The following is an 18,498-nucleotide window of genomic DNA, read 5'->3' as shown; positions in this document are numbered from 1 at the left end:
CTAAAGCAAGGGCGGGCAAACTCCTCCCACCAGCCAAATCTCTGAGCTAAGAGTGGTCTTGACATTTTTAAGTGGTTAGTGGTGGGGGAAATACCCAAAATAGTATGATTACGTGACAGATGAAAAGTTTGCGAAGTTCAGATTTCAGTGTCCTTAACGTTTTACTGGAACACAGCCATCTTGGTTCCATTGGTTGGCTTGACTCCCTGGGGGTTGGGGAAGTGAAACTTGAAAAGACAGATGAGCTGGCAAGAGTCTGGGTGAGAATTCCCAGACTTGAGTGTAGGTTTGGGAAACCCTTCAAAAGCACCAGCCCAAGAGCCTGGGGGTGGGGAGGAGGCCACACTTGTCAGAGTTCCGAAGGACTGACTGAATTTGCCCAAGAGGAGCCCCAGGTCTGGCCCAGGGTGGAGCCAGAGGCTGCCCACTTACAAATTTGGGGATTTTTCAGGCCAGTGGCCCCTTATCGCAGTGGTGCATGACTCAGTTTTATTAGGTACTTGAATAAGTACTTTCAGTTTTATCAGGAATGCATTTGCTTTAAGGTATGTGAGAGAAAAAAATAACCTTAACTTGCCTATCCATTACTTCAAAGTTTAAAAAATGGGATGACTGAAAGACAATAGTTAAACTAGTGCTTATGAGTACAACAAATCTCAAAGGCAGCACATGAATGACTGAAGTTTGGGAATTCTGGAGTCTGCCCTTTGACCTCCCTGTATGAGGGAAGGGGTGAAAGAGAAATGTCACCAGTCTATTTGTAGGATGAGAGAGAACTGCATCCATTTGACCTTTGATGAGAGAATTGCCCCAGTGTTCCTAGAGGATGGGTGTGACCTGCCCCAGTCTGTCCTGGGATGAAAAAGAACTTTTTCCAGTCTGCCTGGAAGCTAAGAGAACTGCACCCTTCCCACTTCTTCCAGGAGCACTAAGTGTCAGGAATGCAGTGTCTGGAGATTTTGGCCACTCCCTAAATGCAGCCGCTCCCCAAATGCGCTGCCTCATCTTCAAAGTGCAGAGACAGCAGCTCTGAGATGAGGCCACAGGGCTCCAGGCATGTTCCTGGTCCTCACTGCAGTTTATGGGGGATCGGCTGGACACAAGTACAAGGCAGAGGACAGTTAGGGGCACAGGGGTCCCACTGAAGGCCAGCCCCATGCAGAGGATGCTCTGGGGTCCTCTGTCCCTCCCCCATGGCTGGGGTGGGGAATTGCAGTGCTAGGACCACTGGCCCTTGGCAGGTCACACAAGAAGCTTTGCTCGTCTACACCCCAGTGTGGCCTTCACACTGCAAAGAAGGCTGTTGCCCCCACCCCAAAGGCCTGGGCATTAGGATCCTTTTTCATTTTTGTATTAATGTACAGTGTACATACAGTATATTGCATCTAGTGTTCAGTTCTGACTTGAGAGACACACACAGCCAGGTAACCAAGATCACGTCAAAAAATCTTTCTTTAAAGTCCCACAAGTGACTCTAACGTGCTGCCAGGGTTGGAAGCCAACCCACGGAGTCTTGTCTCCTGCTTGTGGGTGGAGGGGAGCTTCCGAAGGAGGCCAGCGAAGAACCCTCCAAAGCGGGGAGGACCCAGCATCCGGCCCCTCACCCCTGGCGTGCAAACGGGTCAGACCGTTAGGCACAGCCTCCTTGTGGGGCGCAGGGACAGGAAGCAGGGTTTAGAGCACCTCGAGGGGGAAGGAGTGGCAAGTGCGGAGGGCAGCCCCTCCCAGGACTAGAACCCACTTCCTACTTTACACCAGCACTGGAGGAGGCTGGTGGGACAGGGCGGGGGCGGTGGGGCCTCCCCTAGCCTTCCCTCCCCGTCTCCTTCACTGTCCTTCCAGCAGGCACAGGAAGGTGAGGCAAGGTGTTTCCAGCCGGCAGGATGGAGGACGAGGAAGGCCCTGAGTATGGCAAACCTGACTTTGTGCTTTTGGACCAAGTGACCATGGAGGACTTCATGAGGAACCTGCAGCTCAGGTAGGCCCAGGGCAGGAGGCAGTGGCTCCCCTCCTCCAGGGTCTCCCACCTTGCGTCCTCGCAGAGACCTGAGGGAAAGAGGAAGGCACGCTGCTGTCCAAGGGAGGGGGCAGTGGCACACACCCACCCAGACCAGATGGGGCTGAAATGAGTGCCTCAAAGCACGGCCCCAGGGGACAGGAACAGACAAGGAGGCAACTGTCCCTGTCAGGGCTGGCAAGTCAGCACCGGAGCTGCCCACCACCTCAACCCACCCCTGCCTCCCACACAGTCCAGGCATCTTCTGCCCCTTCTTTCCTGCCCGACGGGGCCAGGGCATGACACTTCTTGGACAGATACATACCAGGCACTATCTTTCCAGGAGGGACCAGGGGCACCTCCCTCCAGCCACTTCCCAGCCAGTTATTGATGCTCCCTCGATGCATCTCATCCATGGGGCCTGGCCTGAGCCCTGGGGACACTGAGATGAAGCAGTCAGGCTCCACCCTAGGGTCCAAACATTCCCACCAAGTTGAGGTGACATTCTCCTGGGGTACATGGAGTATCACAGGACACAGTTGGTAGAAGTGATATTGGAGCCCAATTTACCATCAAGGAGGGCAGGTGGAGGGCAGGGAGAAGCCCGGGAGGTAGGGGCATGGCACAGTAGGGTGGCCATGCAGGCAGCTGGGCTTCCTGCCAGCACTCCCAGGGAGGGGCAGAAGGCCACTTGCTGTGTGCTCCGGAAGCTCCCTGGGGAGAGCTTGGGGACCAGGATCCCCACTAAGCACCGAAGTCAAGAGACCACGAGCCTGGCCCAAAGAGGAGGGCTAGCCAGGACGTGAGCTAAGCACTTTGTGCACATTGTTCTACCTCATTCTTATAAAATGAGCTTATGAAACATTGTCCTCTCTATTTTGATGAGGAGAACACTGAGCCCTGGAGACGTGGGTGACTTGTGCCCTCATCCCCAGCTTGTAGGAGGATGGGAGCTAGGCCCAGGAAAACCCATGTCAGAGGTGGTGGAGAAAGAGGAACCTCAGGACAGGCCCACCCAGGACAGGCTGCCGGAAGACAGGGCCATCCAGGGAAGGGTGGGTACCACACACCAAGGGGAGATGGGTCTGAGGGGCAGGGCTGCCAGTCCTCCTCCCAGGGGCAGAAAGGTCAAGAGAAGGGCAGACATCCACCCCCACTGGTGACCAGGTTTGTGAAGGAAAGGATCAAGAAGTCTGAGGCTGTGCCAGGGGAGAGGCAGCAGCCACTGGCCACAGGCTGGGGGGTGGGGGGTGTAAAGACAACGACATCAACCCCCTCCCTGTCATCTGGGTGGGGCTGGGTGGGGTCCCCTTTTGTCTCTGGGTTCCCGCCCAGGCCTTGAGACAGGAAACAGCCGAGGAGGCCCCTCCTTCCCCTCCCAGCCCAGTCACTTCTTCTCAACCCCATCTCCCCATCTGCCCTGCGGGGTTCACCCCAGGAGCCAGCCCTGACTCACGGCACCCAGTGCAGTCTTGGGCAAGTCTGTTTCCTTTGCAAAATGAGTGGTCATGTTTCCAGTGACCTTGGGATCCCTGGGGAGACCACTGTGGACCCCAAACTCTATGCCGCAATGGAGACAGTCTCTGAGTGGCTCAGCTCACCCAGGATGGCACCAGGGAGACGCAAGGTCAACACCTGCCCCCTTCTTCCTTCTCCACTCTCAGCCCATCAGGGTGGGAGCGCTGGCCTACTGGGGCCAGGCCCTGATATGGGCTCTGGCGAAAGGCCTGTGGGTGCCTGTAAGCCTGTGAGTGCTGAGGCCTACCCCTGCTGTGTCCAGGTTCGAGAAGGGCCGCATCTACACCTACATCGGTGAGGTGCTGGTGTCCGTGAACCCCTACCAGGAGCTGCCCCTGTATGGGCCTGAGGCCATCGCCAGGTACCAGGGCCGTGAGCTCTATGAGCGGCCACCCCATCTCTATGCTGTGGCCAACGCCGCCTACAAGGCAATGAAGCACCGGTCCAGGGACACCTGCATCGTCATCTCAGGTACCTGTCCCTGCCGCCGGGCCCCCACCCTCGGCATCTTCATTTGTGAACATTTGGGAGGGCCATTAGAGCATCTCCTGTGCCCTGTGTCCTGATGGGGGCCCTAGGACCCCATCTTGCCAGTCTTGGGGGTGTGAGTGGGCACCGGGAGCTGGGCTAAGAGAGCGAACCTGGCTGATTCTCTCAACTCTGGTCTTTCCGGCAGGGGAGAGTGGGGCAGGGAAGACAGAAGCCAGTAAGCACATCATGCAGTACATCGCTGCTGTCACCAATCCAAGCCAGAGGGCTGAGGTGGAGAGGTGAGTGGCAATGGGCAGCCCTGGGCCTCAGCATGGCAGGCCAGGGACCTCAGTGTGGCAGGAAGGGCTGGCTCTGGGGAGTGAGAGACGGCAACTGGAGTCTAGCTCAGGTCAAGTTCAGTGGGAACTTGGGAAGTTTCCAGATAATGCCAACACACCCGGAGGTGAGACAGGGTGACCCATGCCAAGGACCTCTCCTTGGGTGGGTGAGACCTAGCCAAGGTACTGGGCCTACCAGCTGGGAGGAGGCAGCAGGCACAGGTAGGATGAGGAGAAGTGCAGCAGGGCCCAGAGATGCTTGAAATGGCTCATGGACAGGGCAGCAGGCGGATTCCATGGAAACCTGGAGAAGCTGGCAGGCCCTGGCCAAGATGGCCAAGCATGCCAGGTGGCTGTGTGGGTGATGGCCAGGAGCCTTGAAACCAGGAAACCTGTCCCTTGTGGAAGCAGCTTCCTCTGTCAGTGCCTGTCTCTTCCTATCAAGAGGCAGCGAGATGGGATTCAGGGGGGACAAGCAATGTCAGTTCCTGAGCACATATGGCCAGCACCACTGCCCACCCCTGCAGCTGGAGGTCTAAAGCCCAGTGGTCAGAACAGCCCCTCCTCCCCAGGCTGCAGCTGAGGCCTGGGAGGGGAAGAGGTGGCTGTGAGAAACAAGGACTTCAATGCTACACAGACCATGCTGAGCACAGCCAGCCTGGCAAGTGCATTTCCCAGCCTCTCAGAGGTGAAGTGACCATCACACAACCTCAGAGGCAACACTGGGCGAGGCCAGGCCATTGGTTCCCTCTCAAGAAGTTCAGAGGAACTCATCCTGAGATGCTGTGATTTCTGTTGGGAAGACTCAGGGGCAGGGACAGCATTCCCCAGATGGGAAGTCTTTGCCTTAAGCCCCAGCCCCTCTGCCCTGACAGGGTCAAGGACGTGCTGCTCAAGTCCACCTGTGTGCTGGAGGCCTTTGGCAATGCCCGCACCAACCGCAATCACAACTCCAGCCGCTTTGGCAAGTACATGGACATCAACTTTGACTTCAAGGGGGACCCGATCGGAGGACACATCCACAGCTACCTACTGGAGAAGGTGGGCAGGTGGGCTGAGGAGACCTCCATGGGGAGCCCTGGCCGAGACCCATCCCAGGCCTGGGAAGGTACCCATCCCAACGGTGCAGCTTAGGAGGGCTGGGCTGTCTCTCCCTGTGGCCCTTCTCTGGGCCTCAGTGTCCTCATAGTCAGGACTCTCTGACCCCCAGCCTGCCTTGCACCTGGGAATGTTCAGATGGGGTCCCCGGGGTCAGACTCCTTCCCAGGCCTGAGTCCATCTGCCCCTCTCTCCTCAGTCTCGGGTCCTCAAGCAGCACATGGGTGAAAGAAACTTCCACGCCTTCTACCAAGTAAGCCCTGAGGGCAAGGGGAGGTGGAAAAATGGGGTGGGGAAAGGGAGGGCAGCAAGCTGGACCAGCTTGTGACCCTTCCGTCACTACCCCAATTCCCCCTCTCTGCCCACTCAACCCCACCTAGCCCATCGTCCTCACTCCCCACCACACTCACCCCAACCAGTACCCCACACCCCACAAACAAGAGGGTGTGAGCTTGCAGGGAACAAAAGCAGGATGTCCCCTTTATCTGAGACACCTCCAGATGAGGGCTCTCTGGGACCCATAAGTGTCTCTGTGAACAATAAGCTCCCCACGAGGTGGGCTTCCCCTGGGATTACAGGCAGTGTCTAGAGACACTAGAGTGGTATCAGAGCTCAACACTGAAGTGGTGCTCCTGGGGACACGGGCATTGACTCTGAGCACCTCTGTGAGATAGGCGCGCCCAGGGACTGTCTCCACAAGCTTTGACACCCCACTGAGGTGGGAGCTCCCTGGAAACAGTGTCTCTGCAGTCTCAGAGCTTGACACTGAAGTGGAGCTCCCTGGCACACCAGCGGTGTGTTTGCAAACTGTGGGCTGCCCACTGTGTCCTCTGGGACACAGACAGTGTTTCCACAGACTCCGAACTCCCCCACTGAATTGGGAGCACCCTATGACTGGAGCAGTGTCTCTAGGGACTTGGAGCTCCCCACTGAGTTAGGAGTTCCCTGCAGCACAGACATGGTCCCCACCAACTCTCAGCTCCCCAGTGCAGTGGGAGCTCCCTGGAACACAGCAGTTTCTCCCTGGTACACAGGCGGTGTTTCCATGGATTCTGAGCTCTTTACTGAGGTGGGAGCTCCCTGAGACAAGCATAGTGTCTCACAGACTCTGTGCTCCCCATGAGACAGGAGCTCCCTGGGTAGCGGGCAGGGTCTCCAGGGTCTATGAACCGCCCGCTGAGGTGGGAGCCTCCTGGGATGCAAGGAGTGCCTTTAAGGACTCTGAGCTTCCATGGTGTGGTGCTCCCTGGGACACGGCAGTGTCTTCACGACTCTGACTTCCCACTGAAGTCACACTCTCTGGGACACAGCAGTGTCTGTAAGGACTCTGAACTCCACTGAGGGGGGAGCCCCCTGGGCTGTCTTTCCAGTGAGTCTGCGCTGAGGTGGGAGCTCACTGGGAAACCAGTAGTGTCTCTGTGGACTCTGACCTTTATTTGAGGTAAAAGCTCCCTGAGACACTGGCAGTGTCTCCACAGACTCTGAGCCTCCCCCTGGTGGGAGCCCCTGGGAACACAGAGGGCGTCTCCACAGACTCTGAGCTCTCACTGAAATGAAGCTCCCTGGGACTCCAGCAGGACCTCCACAGACTCTTACCTCCCCACTGAAATGGGAGATTTTGGGACATGGGCAGGGTCTCCATGGACTCAGAGTTCCCCTATTGAAGGGGGAGTTCGGTGGCACATGGGCATTGTCTCTAATGACTCTGAGCTCCTGGCTGAGGGGATTGCTCCCTGGGACATTGCCAGGGTCTCCACAGACTCTGAGCTCCCCATGAGGTGGGAGCTCCATAGGATTTGGGCAGGGTCTCCATGAACTATAAACTCTCCACTGAGGTGGGAGCTCCCTGGGACACAGAGAGTTTTTTTCAGACTCTGAACTCCCATGAAATGGAGCTCTTTGGAGCATGGACAGTGTCTTTAAGGACTCTGAGCTACCCACCGAGGTGGGAGCTCAGTGGGACATGTGAAGCAGTGTCTCCACGGACTCTGGGCTGCCCACTCAGATGGGCTGTGTCTTGGACACAGGCAGTGTCTCTATCAACTTTGGGCTCTGCTCTGAGGTAAGAGCCCCGTGGGACAGGGGCACTATCTCCTTGGACTTTGAACTCCCACCAAAGTGGAGCTCACTGGGACAGTGGCAACGTCTCCACGGATTCTGAGCTCCCGCTGAAGTGGAGCTCCCTGGGAATCAGTCAGTGTCCAAGAACTCTGAGCTTCCCTGAGGTGGGAGCCCTCTGGAACACAAGGAGTGTCCACGCAGACTCTGAGCTTCCATGAAGTAGGGCTGTCTGGGACACTGGCGGTGTCTCTATGGTCTCTGAGCTCCTCACGGAGCTGGGAGCTCCCTCGGATATGGGCGGTGTCTCCACAAACTCTCCATTCCCCTATGAGGTGGAAGCTCTCTGCGACATGACCATTGTCTCTGTGGAATCTGAGCTTCCCACTAGTGGGAGCCCCTTGGGACACAGGGCAGGGTCTCCACAGACTCTAAGCTCCCACTGAAGTGGAGCTCTCTGGAATAACAGCAGGATCTCCACAGACTCTTACCACCTCCAGTGAAGTGGGAACTTTTGGGACACAGGCAGTGTCTCCATGGACTCTGAGCTCCCTGCTGAGGTGGGAGTTCATGTGGCACCAGTTGTGTCTCCACAGATGCTGAGCTCCCTAGGACATGGGCTCTCCCTGGGTGGAGAGCAATGTCTCCACGGAACCTGTGCTCCCTACTGAGGTGGGAGCTTCCTGGGACAGGGGCAGGGTCTCCAGTAACTCTGAGCTCCCACTGAAGTGGAGCTCCCTAGGATTCTGCAGTTTCTCCACAAACTCTTACCTCCTCACTCAGTGGGAGGTTTTGGGACCCGGGTAGTGTCTCCACATACTCTGAGCTACCCACTGAGGTGGGATCCCCCTGGGTCGAGGGCAATGTCTCCACAGGGACTGAGCTCCCTACCAAGATGAGGTCTGGCACAAGAACAGTGACTTCATGGTGGAGTCATAGCTCCCACTGAAGTGGAGCTCCCTGACCCACTGAACAGCTGAATGGGGAGCTTGCTGGCACACAGAAACTGTTCACACTGTCTGACCTTCCCCCACGTTTGTTCGTTCAATACTGGAAGGAAGCGCAAGTCTGTTTGTTCTCCTGCCTCTGTGTGTGTACAGGGGGACATCCTGGGAGCTTATTTGTCTAAAGGATGCCTGTGTCCTCTAGTTGCTGAGAGGCAGTGAGGACAAGCAGCTGCATGAACTGCACTTGGAGAGAAACCCTGCTGTATACAATTTCACACGCCAGGGAGCAGGACTCAACATGACTGTGCACAGTGTGAGTGTGAGGGGTTCCAAGGGCTCAAACTGGGCTCAGTGTCAGGGCCTGAGTGTGGTGGTAGGGAATGGGCAGCACTCAGCACAGGCCAGGGTGAAGTGAACTGTTTGGGTGAGTGGGGAGGGTGCTCGGGGTGGAGGGAAAATGGCTGATGGAGGGGACAGAGTGCAGGGGTGAGCAGGTGCTTAGGCTGGAGTAATCAGGGTTCAGGAAGGGGACAGGGGACAGGGGTGAGCAGGTGCCTAGGATGGAGGAATCAAGCCTCAAGGGGGACAGGTGTCCTGGGCCCAGTGTGGCTTTGGAGTGATGAATCCCTTCTACCCTAGGCCTTGGACAGTGATGAGCAGAGCCACCAGGCAGTGACCGAGGCCATGAGGGTCATCGGCTTCAGTCCTAAAGAGGTGGAGTCTGTGCATCGCATCCTGGCTGCCATATTGCACCTGGTGAGCCTGGCTCAGAAGCCTGGGAGGGCTACCTCCCCACAAGGGTTTCCCAGCTGGGAAGCACCCAGGGATGAGGAGGAGACTGGCTGGAGATGCCCCAGCAATGTGCTAGGCTGACTGCCTCTCCTGCAGAAGCTGAGCTGCTTGAGTGATGAGCTCAGTTGGTTCATGGTCCAGACCCCATTCTTAGGGCCAGGTCAGTCAAGCACAGTAAAAGCTGAGCATCATGCAGACTGCCTCTTAGTGCAGTCATGAGCTGTGTGGCTTTGGTTGCATTTACTCAGTGCCTCTTGGCCTCAGTTCTCTCTCAGCGGCATGAGGAGTAAGTAGTGCAGGGCTCCGCTGGCTGTGGGAGGATGCGATGGGGTCATTCACATGTCATTTGGACTCGAGGCCTCGAGGCCTTGGCAGAGACTCTGGTGTGCCCATGCCCCCTTCCCCCAGTCTCTGGCTGTGTCTGTGCCCATGGTGAGCAGCTGACCATGCTGGTCTGAGAAGGAGCTGTACTCTACCGCATCCATGTCCCCTGCTTTCCTTCCTCCTTCTTGTCCAAAGTTGTCCAGGCTCTTTTGGGACATGGAGCCCGGACTGTTCATGGTTTTCCCATCACCAGGGAAACATCGAGTTTGTGGAGACGGAGGAGGGTGGGCTGCAGAAGGAGGGCCTGGCAGTGGCCGAGGAGGCACTGGTGGACCATGTGGCTGAGCTGACGGCCACACCCCGGGACCTCGTGCTCCGCTCCCTGCTGGCTCGCACAGTTGCCTCGGGAGGCAGGGAACTCATAGAGAAGGGCCACACTGCAGCTGAGGCCAGCTATGCCCGGGATGCCTGTGCCAAGGTACTTTGGGGGCAGGCACAGGGAGGGAAGCCCAGGAGGCCTTCATGGGGGAGGCCAGGCCAGAGGCAGCAGGAAGCAGGGTGTTCCTATCCCCCAGGCAGTGTACCAGCGGCTGTTTGAGTGGGTGGTGAACAGGATCAACAGTGTCATGGAACCCCGCGGCCGGGATCCTCGGCGTGATGGCAAGGACACAGTCATTGGCGTGCTGGACATCTATGGCTTCGAGGTGTTTCCCGTCAACAGGTGGGTGGCTGGCCAGCCACATCTCCACCTCTGACACCCAGCAGCTTTGCCCACTTAGTTCTGGAAAGCTCGGCTGGGGCTGGGCAGCAGGAATGTTGGGGTTTCTCCCGGCTGGTCCCTGGGCCCAAGGCTCATGCCTCCCAAACCTGCCTCACCTGCACCCTCTGACCATTGATGTCCTGATGGAAGGCAGAATTACGGGGCATGAGTAATTCCTGGTTGTGACTCCCAAGTCCACTCCAGAACGTGCATGCAGGAGGTGTGGGTGGGGTAAAGGAGTCCAGGGCAGGGATGCATAAGCCACAGGGAAGCCACACAGGGTGCTGGCACCAGAACCCTCGATGAACATTAGCAGAGATGTTCAGGGGAGCAGCCACCCATTACCATGCACTCCACAAGCAGCGACCTCCCCTCTGAAAGGCCCACCCCACCCCCAGTTTCGAGCAGTTCTGCATCAACTACTGCAACGAGAAGCTGCAGCAGCTATTCATCCAGCTCATCCTGAAGCAGGAACAGGAAGAGTACGAGCGCGAGGGCATCACCTGGCAGAGCGTGAGCACTGTGGCCTGGAGGGAGGCCAGGCAGTGGGGTGTGGAGGGGCCTCAGCCCATGGGGAGGGGCCCAGGCTGGCTTGACAGGTGGCTGAGTGTGGGGCGGAGGAGGGGAGGTGGCCTGAAAGACCTTGGGAGCTTCCTTGCTGGCTGCCTTTGCCCCAGGTTGAGTATTTCAACAACGCCACCATTGTGGATCTGGTGGAGCGGCCCCACCGTGGCATCCTGGCCATGCTGGACGAGGCCTGCAGCTCTGCTGGCACCATCACTGACCGAATCTTCCTGCAGACCCTGGACACGCACCACCGCCATCACCTACACTACACCAGCCGCCAGGTGCCCCCGGCTGTCCCAGTGCCACCACAGTGGGCTGGTGGGACCTGCCCCACAGGCACCACGCTGCCCATGCCTCGTGGGGCCTGGTTGGGGACCCAGCTTTGGTGCCATTGTCGTCACTGTGGCAACCTTCTCTGCCCTGGAGGTGGGGAGGCAGGGCTATCCCTTCATACAGACCCTCCACATACCTTTTGTGCCTTGACCTCAGCCTGTCCCCATAGCTCTGCCCCACAGACAAGACCATGGAGTTTGGCCGAGACTTCCGGATCAAGCACTATGCAGGGGACGTCACGTAAGGGCCCCCTCCCACCCACATCCCTAGCTTTCCCACAGGCACCATGGCATGTGTCATGGGGCAGGAGCGCTTCAGGGGAGTGGCTGGGAGACAGGTGTTATGGCCCCTTCTGCCACCCCCACCCCTTTAAGACACTGAAACATGCCGGACAGCAGATTCACAAGTGAAGAGCAGGAAACAGGGTTTGAGGATAGTGGTTAACCATGGCTGCATTCTTCTGGGAGCCTTTAAAAAATACCCACGTCTCATGTCTGGGCCCAACCCTATACCAGCATCTGTGGGGTGGGGGGCTTCAGGCTGGTGATGTGGGGGTGGGGAGGGAGTGGAAGGTGCAGGGGGGCCAAGATTCTGTATTTCTAACAAGCTCCCAGGTGAGGCCTCGCTACCATACTTGGACCACGCTCCCAGTGCCAAAGCCCAGGTGTCTTCAGGGGTTGTCATGATGGCTATTAACTTATGTGTTGCTTGCCGCATCCCAAAACGATTTAAGGTGACTCACATCGAGGTATAAGTGTTTCATGAGAACTTCTCAAGGAGAGGGAATAGAATAGATGATGACGACAAAGCAGCCCAATATCATCTACCTTTATCTGTTCGCAAAATCTACACCCATGAGGTCGCTCATGCCTGTAACCCCAGCACTTTGGGAGGCCAAAGTGGGTGGATCACCTGAGGCCAAGAGTTCGAGACCAGCCTGGCCAACATGGCAAAACCTCATCTGTACTAAAAATATAAAAATTATCCGGGCATGGTGACACGTGCCTGTAATGCCAGTTGCTCGGGAGGCTGAGGCACAAGAATTGCTTGAACCTGGGAGGTGGAGGTTGTGGCGAACTGAGATCACACCACTGCACTCCAGCCTGGGCAACAGAGTGAGACTATTTCTCAAAAAAAAAAAAAAAAAAAATCCATTCCCTGAGCCTTCATAGGTGCTGCAGTTGGAGCCAAGATTTGGCACTGACCTTTCTAGCAGTCCAAGAACTAGACAGTGATTCTGAGGCTCTCAGTGCCCACAGATCAAAATAGGCCCAGGACTCAGGAGTTCCTAGTCATAGTTGTAGTCGCTGATGTTTATCAAAATTCAGTAGGCACTGTTCTGAGCAACTGATGTACACTGAAGCACAGAGAGGTTGAGTGGCTTAGGCAAGGTCACACAGCACGCATGTGGTAGAAGCAGGACTCGGTGCTAGGACATTTGGCTTCAGAGCTGGGGGCTTAACCACTCGATTCATCTTCCAGGAGAGAAATGTCTCCTGAGGGAGGGAGTCTTACATGATGAAAGAGAAAGCAGGTGTGAGGGGGAAGGAGGAGAGGAGCCAAGGCAGAGGGAGGAAGAGAGACTGACCTATGGGAACAGAGGCAGATGGGAAGAGAGTGGGGGCTGCTGGGGTCATTAGCACTCTGGCCTGGCAGCCCCCGCCCCTGCTCCCTCACCAGCCCTGGCTTCTGGTAGGTACTCCGTGGAAGGCTTCATCGACAAGAACAGAGATTTCCTCTTCCAGGACTTCAAGCGGCTGCTGTACAACAGGTGAGCACGGCTTGCTGGGCACCATAGGGAGGGCCAGGGCCCTGGGGCCCCAGAGACTCTGGGGTCAGGCATTGACTAGCGTCAGGACGGGGGTGGGCGGGGCTGCTCTCCCAGAGGATGGCTGGGAATTCGGCCTGTGTCTGCAGCACGGACCCCACTCTACGGGCCATGTGGCCGGACGGGCAGCAGGACATCACAGAGGTGACCAAGCGCCCCCTGACGGCTGGCACACTCTTCAAGAACTCCATGGTGGCCCTGGTGGAGAACCTTGCCTCCAAGGTATGTTCCACCCCTCTCCCACTCTGGCTGTTCCGGATCCTTCTCTCTGTGCCCTCGGTGCCAAGTAGGGTCCCAACCACCTCTGTACATCATAGTGGTGGGGAGAGGGTTCTTGTCCTGTCTGTATGAGCCACATCTGCTCCAGCAGTGGACCCCACCCACTGCACAGGTGAGATGTGGGGCCTCAGGGGCTGGGCTGAGGCTTGATCAATCATGGGGAACCCAGGCTTCTCCTCGCCCCATTGTCTCTTGAACAGGGAGGGGTTTGGGGAGACCCTGCCGAGAGGCTGGCTTGGCCCAGCCCAGCTCTTGGCAAAAACCCAGGATTCTTCTGGCAGGTGGGGCCAGAGAGACAGGAAACTGGCACAAGCTTTCTTGGGGAGCTTTGGGTCAAAAGTCAGAAGAGGAACAGGTGAAGGGTCGGGGAGAGGACATGTTAGGGTGAGCTTAACAACAGAACATCCAGAGATGTCAGCCCCTTTTGGAAGGAGAGAAGGAAGGCAGATGGGGCGAGGCCTGCTCCTGCCCCTGCCACGCCCACCTCCCCGCCCCCCGACCAGGGGCTGGAACCTGGCTCTGAACCTGGCCTTGCTGGCCTCTGTCCAGCACTTAGGGCTTCCAGGGCCCTTGTTCTGCTGATTTCCCTTCTTTGTTCCCAACTCTTCTCCTGGCCTGGGACCTTGAGGGGTTAGGAAGCCCCTGGTGTGGGCCAGGGTGCACAGTGCTGCTGGCGCAGACCCTCTCCAAGTCCCCTCTGTCCCCGCAGGAGCCCTTCTACGTCCGCTGCATCAAGCCCAATGAGGACAAGGTAGCTGGGAAGCTGGATGAGAACCACTGTCGCCACCAGGTCGCATACCTGGGGCTGCTGGAGAACGTGAGGGTCCGCAGGGCTGGCTTCGCTTCCCGCCAGCCCTACTCTCGATTCCTGCTCAGGTACTGGCACCTGACACCCATCACTCCATGGGCCATAGTCCCTGTGTGGAGTCCAAGGGGTAGGAGCAGAGGGTCCCCAAACAGCACGTCGCAAACATCGATACAAGCAGGAACCAGCACGCTGCTGGCCTCAAGACACCAAAATATCTGGGAGGACATGTGTGTGAGCACATGCATGTGGGGACATACAGGTGGGAACATGGGTATGAGGGCTGTGTGAGGACATGTATGTGAGGACATGTGTATGGGAAGACACATGTGCACAGGTGTCATAAGTGCTCCAGGAACACACTCTGTATCCCTGCCATCTCCCCAGGTGTGGGGTGGGCAGGGTGGGCTCCATCATCTCTCCCCCAGGCCTGGGCCACACTGCCCTGTCCTGTGGTGACAGGTACAAGATGACCTGTGAATACACATGGCCCAACCACCTGCTGGGCTCCGACAAGGCAGCCGTGAGCGCTCTCCTGGAGCAGCACGGGCTGCAGGGGGATGTGGCCTTTGGCCACAGCAAGCTGTTCATCCGCTCGCCCCGGACACTGGTCACACTGGAGCAGAGCCGAGCCCGCCTCATCCCCATCATTGTGCTGCTATTGCAGAAGGTGAGGTGGGCGGGGCAGGAAGACATCCACTATGGAGGTGGGGAAAGCTTGTGTCCCAGGGGCCACAAACACACTTGTAAGTTTCACAGGAGTCTCTGCTTGATGGAGACAGGCCAGGGAGTGCTCAATAAATGCTCAGGGCCAGGTTTGGGTCTAAGGGTTAGGGCCTGATTGAATTTGACTGCGTATCCCATCCCGCCTGGCCCACCCAGGCATGGCGGGGCACCTTGGCGAGGTGGCGCTGCCGGAGGCTGAGGGCTATCTACACCATCATGCGCTGGTTCCGGAGACACAAGGTGCGGGCTCACCTGGCTGAGCTGCAGCGGCGATTCCAGGCTGCAAGGCAGCCGCCACTCTACGGGCGTGACCTTGTGTGGCCGCTGCCCCCTGCTGTGCTGCAACCCTTCCAGGACACCTGCCACGCACTCTTCTGCAGGTACTACTCTCAGCCCACCACACATTCCATTCAGCTGGCATCCACTGAATACCTTAACCCATCATCCCAGGCCTGCAGTGCCTGGATGGGAGATACACCAGCCCCCTTGATAGGTGGGAAGGTGGATGCTATGCCACATTAGCTGACTGCTCATGTCCCACAGTTGGTGCAGAGCCCTGACCATCTTGGGTTCTGTGGTGGGCATTCAAGGTCCAGGGCTGCAGCCTGCAGGGGAGGCCCATCGGGGCTGGGAAGTAAGGGGATTCTGCATCTGAGCGGGGTCTTGAGGGCTGAGTAGGAGTTCTCCAGAAGGAGGGGCACAGAGCATGCTCAGAACAGGAGGACACTGGGCGACTGCTGGTCCCTGGGTCACCTTCCAGGAACAAGCGTTAGGCACAAGGGGCCAAGGCCAGAGAGGCCGGCAGAGGTTGGGACATGAAAGGCAGGCAGCACCAGGCTGAGGGCTCAGCTTCCTCTGTGGAGAGGGGGCTCAGGGAGCACATGAACACATGGCCAGCATCTGTCTGACTACATGCCCTCTCCCAGGTGGCGGGCCCGGCAGCTGGTGAAGAACATCCCCCCTTCAGACATGCCCCAGATCAAGGCCAAGGTGGCTGCCATGGGGGCCCTGCAAGGGCTTCGTCAGGACTGGGGCTGCCGACGGGCCTGGGCCCGAGACTACCTGTCCTCTGTAAGTGCCAGGCGAGTCCAGGGCTGCCAGGGGGAAGTGGGCTGCCAAAGAGGGCTCTCGGCTAATGCTGTGACCAGGTCCCCTCAGATGTCCTCTCCCAGGCCTGGGGTTGTCTGTCCTGGTGGCCCTACACCTCAGCCCCCACCAGAGCTCTGCAAGGTCTCATCCTGGGCTTCAGGAGCAGTGGCCTTCGGGGGTGGGTGTGGATGACAGGAGGGCCAGGCTCAGATGCAGCCTAGAAGTCAACACAAGAGGGCTCTGTGCCCTCAGGAAATCCAGGGCTGCTCAGCTCACGCACAAGTCTGTGTGACTCAGTTTCCCGAGATGAAGGATAGCTATGCTGATTCACAGACAGCTGCTATCAATTGAGTTTGGTCCCATGACTCAATCCCAAGCAGCGCCCCCTCCCCTCCATCTGTCCTCAGGCCACTGACAATCCCACAGCATCAAGCCTGTTTGCTCAGCGACTAAAGACACTTCGGGACAAAGATGGCTTCCGGGCTGTGCTCTTTTCAAGCCATGTCCGCAAGGTTAGACAAGGGACAAGGATGGCTTCAGGGCTGTGCTCTTTTTCTAGCCACGTCTGCAAGGTTAGAAGCTGGTGCAGAGTTTTGGGGGGGCACTTGGGAGAAAATGGAGGCAACCCCAGCCCAGGCCCAGCTGCTCCTGACACTCCCGAAACTGTCGCCAGCGGGGAGGGGAGGCAGTAGGGACTGCCGAGGCCTGGGGCCCTGGTGGGTGACAGGGCAGCACCAGCCTGGGTCCAGCCACCTCTCCCACAGGTGAACCGCTTCCACAAGATCCGGAACCGGGCCCTCCTGCTCACAGACCAGCACCTCTACAAGCTGGACCCTGACCGGCAGTACCGGGTGATGCGGGCCGTGCCCCTTGAGGCGGTGAGCAATGTGGGTTGGGAGTAGGGTGCAGCATCTGTGAGGGGCACTGCTGGGCTGCTCAGAGTCCTGCCTCAGTCTTCTCTCCCCTGTTTACCTGAGATGGCCCAGACCATCCTAAAACTCAGCGATGGTGGCACCCGTGCTGAAAATCCTGCAGTGGCTTCCCACGCCCACAGAGTGAAAGGTCCCATCCTGTGATCCCCACCAGCCCAGTCACCCCCCACCCCCACTCTCACACTCTAGCCAAGTCAAATGGTCCCCTCTTCCAACTTGTGCCCAACTGGGGGTTCTCCCACCTGGGCATTCTGGGACCTGAGTACCCGCCACAATGTTCTGGGCCTCCTGTGGGATACCGTCCCGGCCACTCTGGAACCTTCTGCCGAGCTCTGTGGCCTACTTGTTCCCTTCATTAGCAGCTGCTGTTCCCATAAATTCTCTTTCCCACAAGACGGGGGTAGGGATCAAGGCCAGGCTACCTCTGGGTCTCCCACAGTTTCAGGGGTCCCATGACTGTCCCAATAGAAAGGGCGGTGAGTGCCTTGCTGTGTAATGCCACAGCCCAAAGCCGGCGTGGTTGTTTAAATGCAGTGAAAGTGACCTAGAACTAAAAACGGCTCCTCCAGGCAGTAGCACATGCAAGGGCTTAGCATACACAGGTGAGCAGTGGCGGCCCTGTTGGACAGCAAGGATCTAGAACCATCCGTCCTGGAGAAAATCGTATTGTGCAGCGTCCGGCCCAAGCTTCCCCCTGTCAGCAGGGCCCCGAGAGGGAGGAGGGGGCGGTGGGGGGCTGGTGGCCCTGGCGAGGGCGGCGCTCCCCGGGTGCGGTTGGGGGTTCGGGAGAGGCTTCCTGGGGAGGGGGTGAGTCCGGCTAGGCTGGGGTGCGGGTTGAGGCGGCTGCACTCTGACCCCGCGCTCCGCTCAGGTGACGGGGCTGAGCGTGACCAGCGGAGGAGACCAGCTGGTGGTGCTGCACGCCCGCGGCCAGGACGACCTCGTGGTGTGCCTGCACCGCTCCCGGCCGCCATTGGACAACCGCGTTGGGGAGCTGGTGGGCGTTTTGGCCGCACACTGCCAGGGGTGAGTGCAGGCTGGGGGGTGGCGGGCACGAAGCCCCGGCCGCGTGGCCGCCCTGACCCCTCCTCCTGCCGCAGGGAGGGCCGCACCCTGGAGGTTCGCGTCTCCGACTGCATCCCACTAAGCCATCGCGGGGTCCGGCGCCTCATCTCCGTGGAGCCCAGGCCGGAGCAGCCAGAGCCCGATTTCCGCTGCGCTCGCGGCTCCTTCACCCTGCTCTGGCCCAGCCGCTGAGCGCCCGCACCCGCCGCACCCCGAGGCCGCCAATTGTCCGCCCCGCCAGCGCTGCAAATAAACCTTCTGAGTCAGCCCTCCTGCTCGCCGCTCCCGCCTCACCCGCAGGGGCTCCGGCCGCCTCCTCGGTCAGGTCCACCTGCGCCCGGCTCACCCGCTGGGGACCCGACTGCAGGAGGCCAGGCGCCCCGGCTAGGGATAGGAGCCCGAGCTCTCGGAGTTAGCGCTATCCAGAGGAAGCAGTGCCCTTTGTGCCCCAGCCTGCCCCGTCCACGCAGTGGTCCCCTGCTCCTCTCCACAGGGCTCTTGGCCTTGTTCCTACCTGGCCACTGGCGAGGGCTTGGGGTTCATCTTCAGGCAGGGCTGGGGAGCACGCCTGG

The 18,498-nt window shown here is 58.5% G+C and overlaps 1 protein-coding gene across 2 annotated transcripts; it reads left to right on the top strand.

The window, feature by feature from the left end:
- Nucleotides 1-1,470: 1,470 nt before the first annotated feature.
- MYO1G (myosin IG) lies at nucleotides 1,471-18,195 on the top strand. 2 transcript variants are annotated; one of them, XM_016945323.3, is made up of 22 exons: nucleotides 1,471-1,978; nucleotides 3,777-3,985; nucleotides 4,191-4,284; nucleotides 5,199-5,364; nucleotides 5,621-5,674; nucleotides 8,629-8,739; nucleotides 9,066-9,182; nucleotides 9,796-10,020; nucleotides 10,118-10,263; nucleotides 10,701-10,815; nucleotides 10,980-11,150; nucleotides 11,372-11,442; nucleotides 12,899-12,973; nucleotides 13,120-13,252; nucleotides 14,019-14,185; nucleotides 14,577-14,784; nucleotides 14,997-15,220; nucleotides 15,767-15,911; nucleotides 16,337-16,441; nucleotides 16,694-16,807; nucleotides 17,733-17,887; nucleotides 17,962-18,195. In XM_016945323.3, exons 1-22 carry the CDS (start codon nucleotides 1,884-1,886, stop codon nucleotides 18,116-18,118), a joined length of 3,057 nt encoding a protein of 1,018 aa, XP_016800812.1. In that variant the 5' UTR covers nucleotides 1,471-1,883; the 3' UTR covers nucleotides 18,119-18,195. The 2 variants fall into 2 exon arrangements, with proteins under 2 accessions (XP_016800812.1, XP_063670279.1); XM_063814209.1 differs by having other exon boundaries at nucleotides 1,630-1,978; nucleotides 5,199-5,372.
- The last annotated feature ends 303 nt before the right edge of the window (nucleotides 18,196-18,498 follow it).

This window comes from Pan troglodytes, chromosome 6 (assembly GCF_028858775.2).
Source record: "Pan troglodytes isolate AG18354 chromosome 6, NHGRI_mPanTro3-v2.0_pri, whole genome shotgun sequence".
NCBI lineage: Eukaryota > Metazoa > Chordata > Mammalia > Primates > Hominidae > Pan > Pan troglodytes.
Note: the sequence above shows the minus strand (reverse complement) of the source record. Positions and strands in the feature narration are given on the sequence as shown.

What these genes read in the sequence shown, in the direction of transcription:
- MYO1G (XM_016945323.3), top strand. Translation starts at nt 1,884, where the DNA reads ATGGAGGACGAGGAAGGCCCTGAGTATGGCAAACCTGACTTTGTGCTT. An exon ending in ACTTCCACGCCTTCTACCAA is followed by an intron (nt 5,675 to 8,628) that starts GTAAGCCCTGAG and finishes TGTGTCCTCTAG; the next exon opens with TTGCTGAGAGGCAGTGAGGA. An exon ending in CCCGGGATGCCTGTGCCAAG is followed by an intron (nt 10,021 to 10,117) that starts GTACTTTGGGGG and finishes CCTATCCCCCAG; the next exon opens with GCAGTGTACCAGCGGCTGTT.